General features: G+C 37.7%; 1 protein-coding gene across 1 annotated transcript in view; it reads right to left on the bottom strand.

The window, feature by feature from the left end:
• The window catches only part of smchd1 (structural maintenance of chromosomes flexible hinge domain containing 1), a 39579-nt gene that overhangs the window by 10260 nt on the left and 14036 nt on the right, over positions 1–15283 (bottom strand). Inside the window, exons 15-36 of the mRNA XM_047810857.1 lie at positions 12035–12148; positions 11621–11727; positions 10417–10499; positions 9782–9892; positions 9617–9691; positions 8570–8695; positions 8234–8378; positions 7960–8053; positions 7738–7810; positions 7208–7344; positions 5755–5889; positions 4743–4976; positions 4490–4635; positions 4265–4350; positions 3092–3210; positions 2602–2763; positions 2311–2439; positions 1250–1329; positions 973–1133; positions 765–880; positions 617–678; positions 255–342 (exon numbers count right to left, since the gene is read on the bottom strand). Of these exons, the coding sequence (XP_047666813.1) occupies positions 255–342; positions 617–678; positions 765–880; positions 973–1133; positions 1250–1329; positions 2311–2439; positions 2602–2763; positions 3092–3210; positions 4265–4350; positions 4490–4635; positions 4743–4976; positions 5755–5889; positions 7208–7344; positions 7738–7810; positions 7960–8053; positions 8234–8378; positions 8570–8695; positions 9617–9691; positions 9782–9892; positions 10417–10499; positions 11621–11727; positions 12035–12148 (2583 nt within the window). The remainder of the gene's footprint in view (positions 1–254; positions 343–616; positions 679–764; positions 881–972; positions 1134–1249; positions 1330–2310; positions 2440–2601; positions 2764–3091; positions 3211–4264; positions 4351–4489; positions 4636–4742; positions 4977–5754; positions 5890–7207; positions 7345–7737; positions 7811–7959; positions 8054–8233; positions 8379–8569; positions 8696–9616; positions 9692–9781; positions 9893–10416; positions 10500–11620; positions 11728–12034; positions 12149–15283) is intronic.

The following is a 15283-nucleotide window of genomic DNA, read 5'->3' as shown; positions in this document are numbered from 1 at the left end:
TCAAGTTTTCCTGGTTGTTGACATTTTGGTCTTAATAACTGAGGGGATTATGATTAGAGGAAGGTTAAGTTTAGAATAAAAATGTTTAAATGTAATATATTTTTCTCCTGGTCCTTATTTTAAACGGGTCATAAAAATATCAATACTTAGCGATATCGACCGATATGAAACACTGATATCGTGATGCAGTTTTCAGCCATATCACCCAGCCCTAATAGATATATATACACATGTAGAACATTACAGTGGATTACCTGACTGCTCCAGATGGACTTGATTTTCTCTAAAGCATAAACAAACTGCACCATGTACTTTCCCACTCGGGAAGGAATCTCTTTATCTCTGTGAGAAAACGGACAAGAAATTCGTTTCCCTTTCCAAAGAACAAATCATAAAAACCCATATAAACACATAACACATAAACACAAAAACCCTCAAAGTCAAACCCTCAAATAGAAGACCATCCTTTCTTAAAAATAACAAAACTATTTGTTCATAATAATAATAATGTAAGAAAAGAATCATGGGACACTTTTAAAGAGTGTTCGGTGTCTTGTAAGCCAAGCTAATACTCTTTGTAGTAAATCTGTAACAGTGATTTTGACAAACTTGTTACCTGAAGTAAAAGTGGTCATCCTTTTCCTTGTCCTTGGGTTTGCTACATTTAAAGGTTGTTGCCTGAAATTGTCAATTGTTCGTTATAGTAATTATACGTGACTACTTTAGCGATACAGTTTAATAAGTCTTTTGTATGTGTGACTCACCCCATTTGGAGGGTGGGATCCTGAAGCCAAGCCTTGCCACAGAAGCATGGACAGACTAGATGGACTCACGTTCTTCACAGGTCTGCCATCTTCAGAGAGTACACTTAGTTTGAACACTAAACGTGCAGAAAGCCGATAACACTGAGGGTCAACACAGAGTGTGCAGTTTAAATACTTAACAGAAACATCTTATGCTGAGAATACACACCAGGGAAAATATCTCCTGCTCTTAATACGGATTTGTTGTCGTATTCTACGCTAAGCTTAACGGGGTTGTTGGGATCGGGTAACACACACAGCTTCACAACTGGGCCAGAAATATTATTGTTTTTACTGAAGGATCCTCTGAACTCCAGCTGATGCTCTCCTCTGCAGATAGCAAAAAAAAAAAAAAGTGTACATAAATAGTGGGTAATTAGGCAGAAGGTCTAGAATTGGTTTGGGAAAGTAAATGAAGGCTTAAAATGATACTGGTCTCTGCTCACATTGTCGCTGTTATGCTTTCCAGTAAAAAGCTGGCCTTTCCTTCTGTATCCACAGGCTGGGACATCACTGAAGATTTCACCTACACACCCACACCAACAGATAGTTTGGTTAAAAAATTTGAAATAAATAAATAAATAAAAAACCCAATCAGAAATACTTTAATCCCCTTGGGAAAATTGGGTTCGGACCGCATCTCCAAGTCAGCAGAATAACAATACAAAAACAGAATTCTACATAAAAAGAAAGAAGAGGACGACTTATACACACTATATACATAATATATACAACAACAAAAAAAAGAAATAAAACTTAAATAACTATACAGGTGAAAGTATGGTGAACACTGTATGATGTGTTCATTAGAATTTTGAAAAATATACATATTTCAAATAGTCATGTCCACAAAAGAAAGGAATAAAACATGATGGAGCTAGTTATTATAGGAAGATCGTCGAAGATCATTTTGGCTTGGTAATGGAGTGCGTCACGCCCTCATTTCCTAAAGGAGCACATCTTATTCTCTTCTCCTCTATTATGTTATATAATAAAATTAGCTAGAATGTACATTTTCTGAAGAAAATGTGAATGGTGCTTCCACGTGGTAAATCTCGACATTCGGTTGCTAGGGTGAAATTTTAGGAATTTCCCATTCAAGTCTATGGGACTTTTTTGGCCACTTTTTCATCTGCTGTGCGAACATCATTGTTTGGATCTCTTATAAAATTCATAGCACACCTCTACTCAATGAGCTGGTCGATTTGACACCTCATTCAAGCTGCGGGACAAGTTACGCTCTGAAGAAGACTATCTCAGTTTGCAAGATAACAAGAATGATGCTTTGCAAGCACCATTAATAAGGTCAGAATGAGAACAGAAACCTAAACCTTGCAGCCATATGTACTTTCTGAGCGATGCTGGCTTGATCTTGTGCTCTTTGGATCGTTTTATTATCGAAAGTATTAAAAGCATATAATACAAGATAATAAATAAAGGTGATATTCAGTTTTCTACCAAAAGGTTTCAGTAGATTTATTTCAGTGCGTCACTGGTTGGAAGATACCTTGAGCTGTGGTGATAGAGGCTTTATTGTTATTACAACACGCTGGTCTGGAACAGGATTTCCCCAATCATCACACAACTGCAGCAGGAACGGAGTGTTCAGACCTTGACCGTTTACAACCTGTACAGGCTACAAGGACAAGTAAAGGACAACTATTATTTCGAATCAATTCTTTTTACTATGTCTGCATTTCTGTAATTGTTTTCACACGATTTCAAAAAAAAAATAAATAAATAAAATATGGAGAATAACCGAGAAAGTGCAAGAGAAAGACACTTGTGTGCTATTTACCTGCTCTGGTGCTTCCAGCAGAGTGATTTTTTTGGGTGGTCCTGCAGTGACTTTTATTCTGGCAAACCATTCAAAATTCTGGTACTTAAAACACAGCTCCCGTGGTCCGGGAGAACCTTCTACAAAGCGAACGCCAGTCACCACCATTTTCCCTGTACTGGTCTACATAAAGACACACACGTAGACCGCAGTCAAATTTAACATCATTTTAATATACACACAGCGATCTAAGAGGTCCTGGATGGATCCATAAGTACAAAAACATATTGCAAATTTTACTGAACCTGTTATGTCTTTGTTAACGTTTAAAATCTAGATTTTTAGCTTTTATCAGCTCTCAAAAATATCGGGACACAAGTTACTGCTCGATTTTCATCAAGTTTAATAAAATCTCAAGTAATGTATACGTTAAACCCCCCCCCCCCCTTTTTAAGTGTGGCAGCAAAAATATTCCTTAAGATAGATGATTGCATCATTTATGTCTGTCTACCTGCCAGTTGAAATTCAAGGCTGATTCATCAAGGTTTTTTGCAGACACACTGACTGCCTTCATGCTCTCAGCACTTAGAGCATCAGTCTTATTGCCATACTGATCAACCACGTCAACATCTAAAACAAACAAAAATAATAATAAATAAATAAAAATAATAATAAGGAAAATACGCTGATTATTTGGGGGTGGGCACGTGAATGTTGCCTATGATGAATCACTGTTTTTCTAATGGATCATCTTGACTATAATAACTGATTAGAATTTAAGACTTTTTTAATATGGCTTTAGTAAAGAAACTAGTTACATTTATTCAACCGTAATCCCAATCTAGGTAAGTTAATGTTCACCATGACAAACATTGATGTTGGCTTGACAATGTGTGTCTGGAAGTTTCATAAGCTTAAAGATAGAGAAAAAGTGTGACAGACAGACAGAAGTCAGATAAAGTGATAGTGTGATACAAATAAATAGAGTAGTAGAGAAACTATAATTAGAAGAAAAGTTTTTTTTTTCCCCAAACGTTTTGGGAGTTTTGTTTGATGTACAGTAAAGCTGATTCAGAGATCTGATCAGGTCAGAGCAGTCTGAAGGGCTGTGCTGAGTTTGGCGAATGTTCGCTTGAAACATTTTGGAGTTGGAATTTTCTGGAAGGAGAAATCTGTAGTGCCAATCACACTAAGTGACAACCGGCTAAAGAATCTCATAATAAAAATAATAATCTGAAATAGCAGTTCAGATCGTTGCCTTTGTCAAGCCAAGATCATATCATATATGTGGGCTTACCAAATTAGTTTCACTGGCCAATAACACTTTACCAGCTCCTTTGGTCAATAGGTTATGAATAAAGGCTGCTAAAGATATATTCAGCTCTGGCTGTACCTCAAAGGTCAACCATAAATATAGTGTAAACCACATTAAATCGAATTGTATAGTTTTTCCAATTTTATGTACAAGTGAAGGTCAAGGTTTCTTCAAATTAATGTTTGTGTCACACATTACATAAAGTGATCCTGAGATATGATCCATAATGAGCCATTTAATACTAGAACTGTTTAAGAAAATGATTGCTTCCGAGACTAAACAACAAGCGACGGTGGAGTTTTTGTATTCTACATACTAAGATATCTATTCCTAAATTGAGGTTGGGTTACTGGTTAGAAGAGATCTTACAAATATTTCCAGACAGAGTTTCACCCATCCGGACAGTTGTTTCATTAATAGTGATCTTCAGATGTTCGGGCTCGTCCGGCCGTGGGCTATAAACCAAAAAACACATGCACACGAAATCAGCTTTCAGAAACAACCTGCATTTTTAACATAGTAAAGAGGATCTTGAAGCTTCAGGGGGGAAAAAAGATGCGATTTTAGTTTGCATGCATGCGTTATAAGTCTTACACTATGGTAAAGGACGTGTCGACCGTGTGCTGATCCTGAAATAACACCTGGCAAAATTGTTCTCCATGTGCTTTAGTGGGAACACACACACTCGGTAGTCTTCCCTTTGCCAATTCTGCAGTTTTAATATCTGCAGCCCAGTTGACCTAAAACACAAATGTATATCTTTAACTCCTTTTAGCACATTTACAGTCTCTTTTACAACTCTTTAACATATGTAGACAGCAATGTGAGGAAACATGCAAACATCTACCTTTATGTTCTGGGCAAGACTCTGTGTTAAAGCCACCTTCCTGCCCCCCTCATCATACAGTCTAAAGCACAGACTCCCGAGGGTGTCGCCAGCCGTCCAGTTAACATGCTCCTTATTCTGGAGTACTATGTCATCGTCCGAATCATTCTCCTGCCTATAGATCTCGATACGGCAGACACGGCTGCTTGGCAAAATACGGATTGTTCTCTCCACACAAGCCACAGCCTTCTGATTCTATACACAAATAAAAAAAATTTAGCTGCAGAGATTTAAATAACAAACCACATATAGATAGTCACAAGCTGCCATTTTATAAACAGCAGAATTTTCTACAGCACATATTGGCCTTTATGAGTGGGGGAAAAGTACAAAAACTAGCTATTCAATAAATGTCCACTTTTTTCTTTGAGATAAACAGAAGTATCAAAATTTTCCAATTCGGAGACCAAGTTATTATTACCGTATTTTCCGCACTATAAGCCTTAAATTTTATCAAAAATCGACTGTGTGCCTAATAATCATAAATAATAATAAAATGTTGTGCGACTTTGGTAAGCGCTCTGCTTGATTGACTGTCGGACCATTACGTAGAGAACATTACGTAATACTTACACTATGTACGCATACCTCCACCACGCCTCCGGTAAGTGAGGACTTTGATGGATTTGTGGGAGAAGATTGATTAAAAAATAATGTGTGTGCATTGTTAAATAGTAGAATAAAGTTCAACTAAACTCACTGTTTTGTTTCTGTCACCTTTTTTTTTTGTAGACCGTATGTTTTAGCATGCGCCTTTATAATACGGTGTGCCTCATTTATGGGTTAAGTACAGAAATAGACCCCGTGATTGAGAGTGCGCCTTATAATCCCGGAAAATACGGTAGTTTGTATTGAAACATTCATAAATACCTGGCTGTGCACACACACAACATAATCACAATGTAATCAAATGTGACTTTCAAACCACTGAGGAATGCAGTAGATATATGTACAGTTAAAAAAAAAACCTTACAGGAATGGCAAATTTTGCAGTGAGGATACGTTCGGTGGTGACGTTCTTCAGTAGTAGTGGTTTTGCCAGCAGCACACCAGTCCCCGTATTACTGCAGTCAGCAGTGTACACTGGCAAATCAGAGGCTCCGAATAACTACACACAAACACACACACACACACACACACACACACACACACACACACACACGATAACAAAAGAATAAACCATGAGCTAATAAATAATAACTAATTATAAACAATTTGCATGTGTTAGATTTTCCTTTCTTGGTTTATGTGCTACAATCATATAGCATAAGTACTTTGTTCTTGAAAAAAAAAAAAAAAAAAGCTTAGCCACAATATGGTATGAAATAAAATGTATTATTATTATTATTATACTTTAGTCCTGCATTTCTTAACCTGCAGGTCACAAAACTGTAGCAGGGAGGTCATGAGAAGACATTCTAGAACAAATGTATACAACACTTGTCTAACGGCACAGCCTACAGGCATTGTGACATAACTGGTCGTCTGCTAATTGTAAGAAGTTACCTGGGATTAGCAATATGTGGTATTACAGTAATCATTGCTAGAGTGATGATTAGACATGGAGCGATTTCATGTCAAAAACAAGAGTAAGTATAGAGGCAGGTTCACACTGCGCAAAAGGGAACGCAAACAAATCACCCTCACATCATGCAAATATATTATGATACAGCAGGGCAAAATATCTGATGGTGTATTACTGTACAATACAGAATACCAGCTGAGATCTCAGCTTTGGAGCATATTAATGAAAACGCACACAAAATCCATATCGTGTTCAAATAATTGAACATAAATTAGGTTTTGTTGCTATTTTATACCAAATAAATTATCAAAACACACGAAGGTACGCCACTAACGTAATTTGCGTCACGCAGATGATCTTGTTGGTCAGGAGTTTATCACTCTTAGCATCTACAATGGCGCAAGCACCAGTAAAACCAGGAGATTTCTTTTTTTTTTTTTTAGAAAATTGGATGGCACTTTGAATAAACGCAAAATTGTGTGCGTACACTGGACTACCATCGAAGTTCGCCAAGTTTTAAATATCATTTAAAAGCAAAACATCACCGGTTCTACCAGCAAACCATTGAGTAGTGTGCAACAACCATATTTTTTAGCAATTTAGCATTTCAGCTACAGGGAAAATAGCTAACAATCAATAGTGATTAAGCAATTTTGGGAAATGATAAATAAACATGTTAAACAAAATAAATAGTGCATGTTTAATTTCTATGGACAGACCAATGCCATACGTGTAACAGTTATACAGATCTTCAGCCTGGCATAATACAGAATTTAATTACTGTGATGAATTTAGAGGAATTTATATTTAGGAATCCATGACGGATTGAAACGTAGCTCGGTTAATCTGATTGTAGAATGGAAACGGTTTGAGGAATGTGGACGTTCAGTGGAAATGTTACCTGGCAGCGAACAATGAGTTTAGAATGCGTTGTAATATTATGGAACTCGTCCTGAACTTCTACTTTGAAGTCTGCGGCTGTGCCGTTCTCTATGCAAACTTCATCTGTAGGCTTCACCACCAGCTGATGAGGAGGGCCTGGGGAACACAGCAGAAACTCAACATAAGCAACATTAAAAAATGAAGATGACAAAATTATATATATAAAAAAAGTTATTTAATTATATGATAATATAAGGAATAATAAAAGCACAATAAATATTGTTCCTGACTCAAACCGTGTGGCTGAAAGTTTTTGAAAGGTTTTAGAAAATGGTAGATCATTTTGATATTTAAAATACAGATGAAACATTACAATTTGTCCGCCAGTACAAATTACTGCGCTATAAGCAATGCAGCTTTTCTTCTTCCAAGTGTCAGAAAATGACTGCAAGATGGTCCAAAATGATTTAGCTATATATAAGTATACACTATACATTATCCATGGCTTTATTGTTTTTATTTAGCATTTCCCAGCGTGTGTAGACTCACCTGGACGGACATTAATTTGGAACGTCTGGGAGTCTGGGTTGAGGCCTGGGATTGTTACCTTTACGGTGTGTACCTGTCGATAGCATTAACAGTCGCACAGTAACTAAGAGTCAAGATAGATGTTTTATGAATCTATAAGTTTCATAAAGATTAGTAAATCCACAGCAATGTGAACCACATACAATTCCATGTTTTTTATAACTCAAGTAGGTAAATACTGACCTTCTCAGGATGGTTGGCTTTACCCATAGCTTTCAGGTCTTGTATGGTGAAAGTTTCACTTGCATTCGTCTTTTCATAGCTCAGTTTCAGTGAACTGATGTGTGTGTGTTGATTAGTGAGAAAGAGGAGAACAAAAAAACAGATCATGTAATGTGAATTCTTGACTTTTAAACACTAAATAAATCAATTTCAATCTGTCTGTACCTGGGATTAATACAAATATTATTTAATCAAACAAAAGAATATAACTGCTTGTATATTTTCTGCACGTTACCTGCACTCTAGCTGGGGTTTGATGCCAGAAGGCGGCTGAGTTGGATGACTAAATGCATCTGTAAATTTCAGAGGCAAAGCGAATGGTACTCCCACCTGAACGGGAGAAGGAAAAACACCGACCGCGAAAGCTGCTGCACTGCTTTCTGACAGCGTGGAAAGAAGAGCATACACATGATCAGAGTGGTGGAGAAAGAAAAAAAAAAAGACAAAACAGAGACACGTTCTGGGACTGTTTGTGAGATGTCAGGTGCTCGGCTTTAAATAGATTTCTTACTATTTATTTAACAATAAAGGAAAAAGCACATAAATTAAATAAACACAAAATAATTGTTACCTTTAATGCTGAAGTTGAGTGTATAATCAGGTAGTCGTCTTCCGGCCCACTCTTTTGCTGGGGAATCACCGTCGCTTAGTACAGTTTGCAAATGAAGTGTGTACGACCCCAACTTATTAAAATTTTCTAAATACACAAAAGACAAAGAAAATCAAGCAAGATATTTTTGTAGATGGTTAGAAAAGCTGAGAATTGATGTCATTAAAAAAAAGCATCACAAACAGTTCCTTGCTATAAACAGTTATAATCTGACTTTTCATTTTTTTGTAAGGTACATAGCATTAAATATTTTGGTACATATCCCATGCTTGCAATAACTACATCAAGCTGGTGAGCTACTGACTAATCTAATCAGTAAAAAATGAGTGAGTCTGTTCCAAAAACAACCATGCAAGCCCAAGCCATTACACTACCTCCACCGTGCTTAAGTGATGAGCTCATATGTTTTGAATCATCACTTAGTAGATAGATAAGTTCTTTCTCCACACTTCGACTTTTCCAGCACTTTGCTAGATGCTACTTTGAATCTTTGCTTCCAGAACCCGTGTGGCCTGTCTTTGTACTAAGAATTTTCATCTGGCCTGATGAGTGGCCTGATTAATCTGCTGATGAATGACCGCTAGATTTCTACAGAAGTCTTATCTAAACCTTTGAAGGTTGTTGGTTGGTGAGGTCACTGACTGCTGTTTTGGGGATTTTCCTCACAGTTCTCACAATGTTTCGGTCATCAACAGTTGTTGGTTTTCATTAAATGAACTGTTTAATATCTGACGTTGTGAGTATACCACAATTTCCATTCTTTTTTTGGCTATGCCTTCTTTTCTCAGCTTCAAAATGGCTTGTGTTTATCCCATGGATAGCTCTCTTTACAGAAGTTTATCCTTTTTAACAAACACGGATAAAAGTCACACATGTCCAAGGAGTCCAAACTTATTTTGTTTCCATTCCAACCAGGTAGAAGCCTGAAGAACCTTGGACTAAACAAACATTCAACATGCTACATCAAGTGGAAGTGTGTGTATATTCTGAGTGTAATTAGGTCTTTACCCATTTTTTTAAACCAGTACTCCCACTTAGCGTGCCCACAAAGGAGATAGTTCGTTACAGTGTCCTTGTTCCCAGCTGAGAGTAAAGAACAGAATAAAAGATTAGACTACAACATGCCAACACACACATAAGAAGGAGAAGAAGAAAAAGAAGAGATCTACTCACAGTGCCAGACTACTTCAAGCTCAATCTGTAATCTCTTGGAATTAACACTGGGTAAAGGCAGCCGTGACATTTTCTCCCCTAGTTTATTCAAAATCTCAACTCTGATTGGGCCTGAAGTTGGAGAAACAACACGACACAAAACAAACATAGAAAATTTATATTTCCCTGTTCAGTTGTCCTACAGATAATATGATAACCACATAGTACGTTAGAGCTGTATGTGCTTTGTAATCATTCCGTTGCAACATTTGTCCCTCTTTGCTGTTATAACAACCTTTCCTCTACTGGGAAGACTTTCAACAAGATTTTGGAATGTGGCTGTGAAGATTTGCTTATGTGATGAGGTCTGGGGTTCAGTCTGTTATACACTTTATACAAAAAGGTGTTCGGTGGGGATGAGTTCGAAGCTCTGTGCAGGCCAGTCAAGAACATCCACTCCGACCTTGACAAACCATGTCTCGATGGACCTTGTGCTTCGTCATTGCAGGACTTGTTTGGATCGTTAGTTCCGGTGGAATTTGTATAACATACAAAAAACATTCTAGATAATTTTGTGCTCCTAGCATTGTAGCAAGATATGGGTGTGATGATCAGATAATAAGATTTATTTGCTCTGCAGATGTGTGTATGTGTACCCATGGGAGTCCCAGCTGGCTTGATAGCATTCTCAGGCCACGGATTCCCCTCTGGCCACGTGACTTCCAACTTATCAGGAAGTCTATAAGATGACAAACATTTGACATTGGATTTAATTACAAACGTCACGTTAGTCACACAATTTAACACATCTATGCTTTTACTGCAGGTTTACTGTATGTTTGACAAATGATCAACACATCAACACGAATCTATAGAAATAGTTGCAAAATTTTCTCCTTGCCTTTTACCGTATTATATACTGAATATACACTTTAATAGAAAAGAATACTATAATAGAATATTCACTTTAAGAGAAACACATGTACACCTGCTTATTTATGCAGTTCTAGTCTGTCAATCATGTGGCGGCAGCACAATGCATAAAATCATGCAGGTTCAAGCCCAAAAGCATCAGCTAATGTTCTCATCCAACATCAGGGTGGGGGGAAATGTGTTATCTCTGTGATTTCGTGGCACGGTCGTTGGTAACACGAGTTGGGGTTTTTTCCCCAGCAACTGCTGTTCTCCAGTGATTTTCACACACAACAATCTCTAGTTTGCAATGAATGATAGAATGGGGAAAAAAAAGCTCAGAAAAGATCATGGGCCTCAGGCTGACAAGAATGAAAGAAAATGTAATCTCTCAATAACAAGGGCATTCCCACCCACAGAACTGTTGCTCGCTAAATATTTTGTTTTGGGTTTTCATACCCTCTTAAATGTATGCAGGATAGTGTGTGTGTGTGTGTGTGTGTGTGTGTGTGTGTGTGTGTGTGTGTGTGTGTGAGAGAGAAAATCTCAAGAGACCGGTAGTTTGTGAAATACTCAAACCGGCCAACTGTCCGTAATCAAAGCCACAGAGATCACACTTTTGTCTTCATTCTGTTAATATTACCTGAAGCTTTTGACTCGTCAAAGCATTACTGCTGCACTTCCAGCTCCGCCACATGATTGACTCATTAGATAACTGCATGAATGTAAGTGTTCCTAATAAGGTGGATGGTGAGCGTATTCCTGTGACAAACGATTCTCACAACGTGTAAATGCTGACAAATCTGTGGGATTATCCATGACATCAACATGGAGGATGTCAGAAATCTAAGTAATACTAAACAAGAATGCATTTGACCAATATCCAAATAATAAAATGAAAAGACAAAGAACGAGCAAGCGAGTAGAATCAAAATTCGAGTTGCTTACTTGCTTAGATCATTCTCAATGCTTCCCTTGATGTCATCATCTGTAGCCTGTCTGTCGATCTTAGTAATGGGGATGATCTTACCCCCATTATACAACTCCTTAGGTTCCTGCAGACAATGTTCAGTGTTATGCACATATATTTCCAGGTGAAACTTTTGTGCTGTCGTTGATATGAAGAAATATTCTGAACAGATAGTTGGGCATAATTATGCCTTATGATTATAATTAACAAGCATTCACAGCATAAAGTACGTCACCAAATCAGATCAGAAAATAAGTCAACTCCGCTACCAATAAAACAACATTTCAGCTTAGACATAAACATTCTTTATTCTGTATAGTAGATTCTGATTGGCCAGATAAAATACTAAAATAAAGCAACCCATGAAAACAGAGACAGTGTTGTAAACTTACCAGTATGATTTGGACATACCCCCCAGTAGCATAGACGTCGCCTTCATGGTCCCCATAGAGCAAAAAGCGCTCTATTGTGCCATGAACTATAGGCTGAGTTTTCATCGTCTTCACCTAAAAGAGCCACGAGAATTTGACTACGCAGAAATACTTCTTTAAACAACAAACAAAAAACTTAGTTGACAACAAAAAAACCACAGATGTTCAATATGTTGTACTTTTTCTCTCGAAAATCTACACCGACATTCTGAAAGCAGGTGGGGAAAATAAGTAAGTACACCCTATAAGTACACCCTATAATTCAGTAACATGTTTTAGTGACCACTTTTTAGTGACAACAACTTGAATAAATGTTCTGTAGGAGTTTCAGTCTCTCACATCATTTTGGAGAAAGCTTTGTGCCACTCATCTTCATAACACTTCAGTACATTGATGTTTGAGGGCATTTTCTTATGCATGGCTCTCTTACGATCCAGCCACAGCATCATAGTAGAGTCGAGTTTTTCCAAAACTTTGATTTTCTTCTTCTGTAGCCATCTTACATTTATAGCATTTGGCAGACGCCCTTATCCAGAAAGAGAAGTCTCTATCATTGACTACATTATCACTGGTTAACTACAACCACAAATCAGAAAAAAGTTGGGACAGTATGGAAAACACAAAAAAAAAATCCTTGTGATTTTTATTGTTTGTTTTTTCTTCAAAAAAACAAAATTCCTATTTTGGTTTTTGCAACACATTTCAAAAAAAAGTTGGAACAGTAAAGCATTGTAGCGTCGTGCACCAGTCATTTTAGATTTCATGTCCCAGGCACCCTAAATTTCAACATCTACTCCTCAATTAACCGATGAGCAACCCAGTTTTACACCCACACCTGGCTCCAGAATGTCTGGAGTCTCCACAAAGGCCAGATAACCCCATGCGGCTCATTGGGGCCTGCAAACAGAACTCTCTCACACACACACACAACACAATGAGACATTCCGTTTACTAATAAAACCCAAGATAAGGTACTCTAAGGTTCTCATTCTTATAACCCTTTTTGTAATGTGTTTCTTCTTTTAATGCTTGCCTGACTTAAAATTATTTGCTCCTTAATTTCCTGACAAGGGTGTATCTTATTCATGTGTCAGAAAACAACATTGTATTTTAAAATCCGTTATACTCTATCATCATATCTTACTGATCATGGCATGTTAATGTATACCTGTTCTAATGCCGTATGACCCTTTAAGGTCTGATGTCAGAATGTATACGAAGCTATTGTTTTCTTTTTACTTCCCTAATGAAAGTGCATCTTGTTCATGTTTCATTTTTGTTTCTTTGCCTTTATCTTTGCCTTGATTACTGATCTATGTATGTAATGTACCGCTGCCTTCATACCGTCATTACCCTTCATGTTTAGTATCCAAATGACCACAAAATTATCGGTTACTCATTTTTCAAGCACTGGTGTATTTTATTTGAGCACGAAAGGCGCCATACCATCTTAATACACCCTGGATCAAACTTTAAAGTAATCTAAAAGTTTGATAAACCACGCCCACAGACACCTGAAACAAAGGGAGTCTTTCCCTTCAAAATCCTGACCGAAGTATTGGTCATCTCCCCAAAGATGGGTGGAGTTCGTGACCTTTAAATTGTCACAAACACCACTAATCCGTGGTCAGACTTTCGGAACAGCTTCAAGACGACTCCATCTTCCTTCAACGAAGTTCCAGCAAGCTTCACTTCCAAGAACGACAACTGCTCTGATCTTCAGGAGTACTTGGAAGAACGTCTGACCCCACCCTAACTGACTTTTCAGAGATTTCTCTGTTGCATCCGGACTCTTGTTCAGTAAGCCAATGCAAGTAACCGTTTCCTCTACCAACCAATTTAGATGCGTAATTTTAAGTAGGAATCTTTCATTGAATCTTAAGGTGAATTTAAGTTTCTGTGATGATTTCCCAGTTAGGGTGTGATTAATTAAGTCTAAGCTTGCCACTCCTTTCCTTCCTTTCTCTAATTTCTTCTTTCCAGTCTCTTCCTCCCTTTCCCCAATTTTAATTTCTTTTGTTTTATTTTATTTTCATTTCTGTTTTCCCTATTTCTTTTGTTTGTGTGTGTAGTTAGTTTTATGTTGTGTTTGTCTCATTCATTAAATGTCATAATTTTGAGCCACAGGTGATTTGTCTCTGAGTATCGCTCACAAATTAAGGTACCTGCAATATCTGGTCTGAACTACATGCTCTATTAAGTTAATTTAATCTAAATTACGGTATACAGTAAAAGAAGAGCGGATCTTTCTTGGCCGGGAAGATACCGCCTTCATAGAATTAATAAAGGTTACACGGCCTGTTTGCCGGACGAACAGACCAAATAAGCGCAATGTTAATTCCAGTACCGTTAATTTCAACTTGGGTTAAAATATTTGGAAGTCACTATAACACATTTTAGTTGCTTATAAATATTTACCTTGCTTCGCGAGCCAAAATCGCTACAGCATTTACCACTTTGTAATGTTGCCGTTACTTTTCACAACACTTAAAAGACGTTTAGAGACTGAAGACACCAAGTGATGAAGTGTTTCAGGTGTAATTGTGTCCCAGTCTTGCTGCAAACAAGTCTTAAAGTGGGCAACAGTACGGGGTCTTCGTTGTCGCATTTTGCACTTCAAAATGCGCCACACGTTCTCTATTGAAGACTGCAGGCAGGCCAGTCAAGTACCTGTATCCTCTTCCTCCGCAGCCAGGACTTTGTAATGTGTAATATGCATGGATGTCCCTGGAAAAGATGTCTTCTTGAAGGCAGCATATTGTGCTCCAAAATCTCTATGTACTTTTCAGCATTAATGGTGCCATCACAGAAGTGCAAGTTACCTTTGCCAAGGGAACTGACACAACCCCATACCATGACAGACCCTGGCTTTTCCACTGTGTGATGGTCCATCCCCAATGCCTCCAAGCCCAGAGAAGTCGACGGCGCTTCTGGACACTGTTAACATAAGGCTTCCTTTTGGCACAGTACAGTTTTAACTGGCATTTCTGGATGTAACTACATATTGTGGTAGTTGACAAAAGGTCTGCCAAAGTAGTCCTGAGCCCATGTGGTGATATCGCTTATAGATGAATAATGATTCTTGATGCAGTGCCGCGCGAGTGATCGGAGATCACGGTTGTTCAGCTTTGCTCATGTCCTTTACGCACTGAAATTCCTCCACATTCCTTGAATCTCTTAATTAGGTTATGCACTGTTGAAGGTGAAATA

The sequence above is a fragment of the Tachysurus fulvidraco genome, chromosome 1 (assembly GCF_022655615.1).
Source record: "Tachysurus fulvidraco isolate hzauxx_2018 chromosome 1, HZAU_PFXX_2.0, whole genome shotgun sequence".
Taxonomy (NCBI): domain Eukaryota; kingdom Metazoa; phylum Chordata; class Actinopteri; order Siluriformes; family Bagridae; genus Tachysurus; species Tachysurus fulvidraco.
This window is presented reverse-complemented; position numbering and strand designations above follow the sequence as displayed.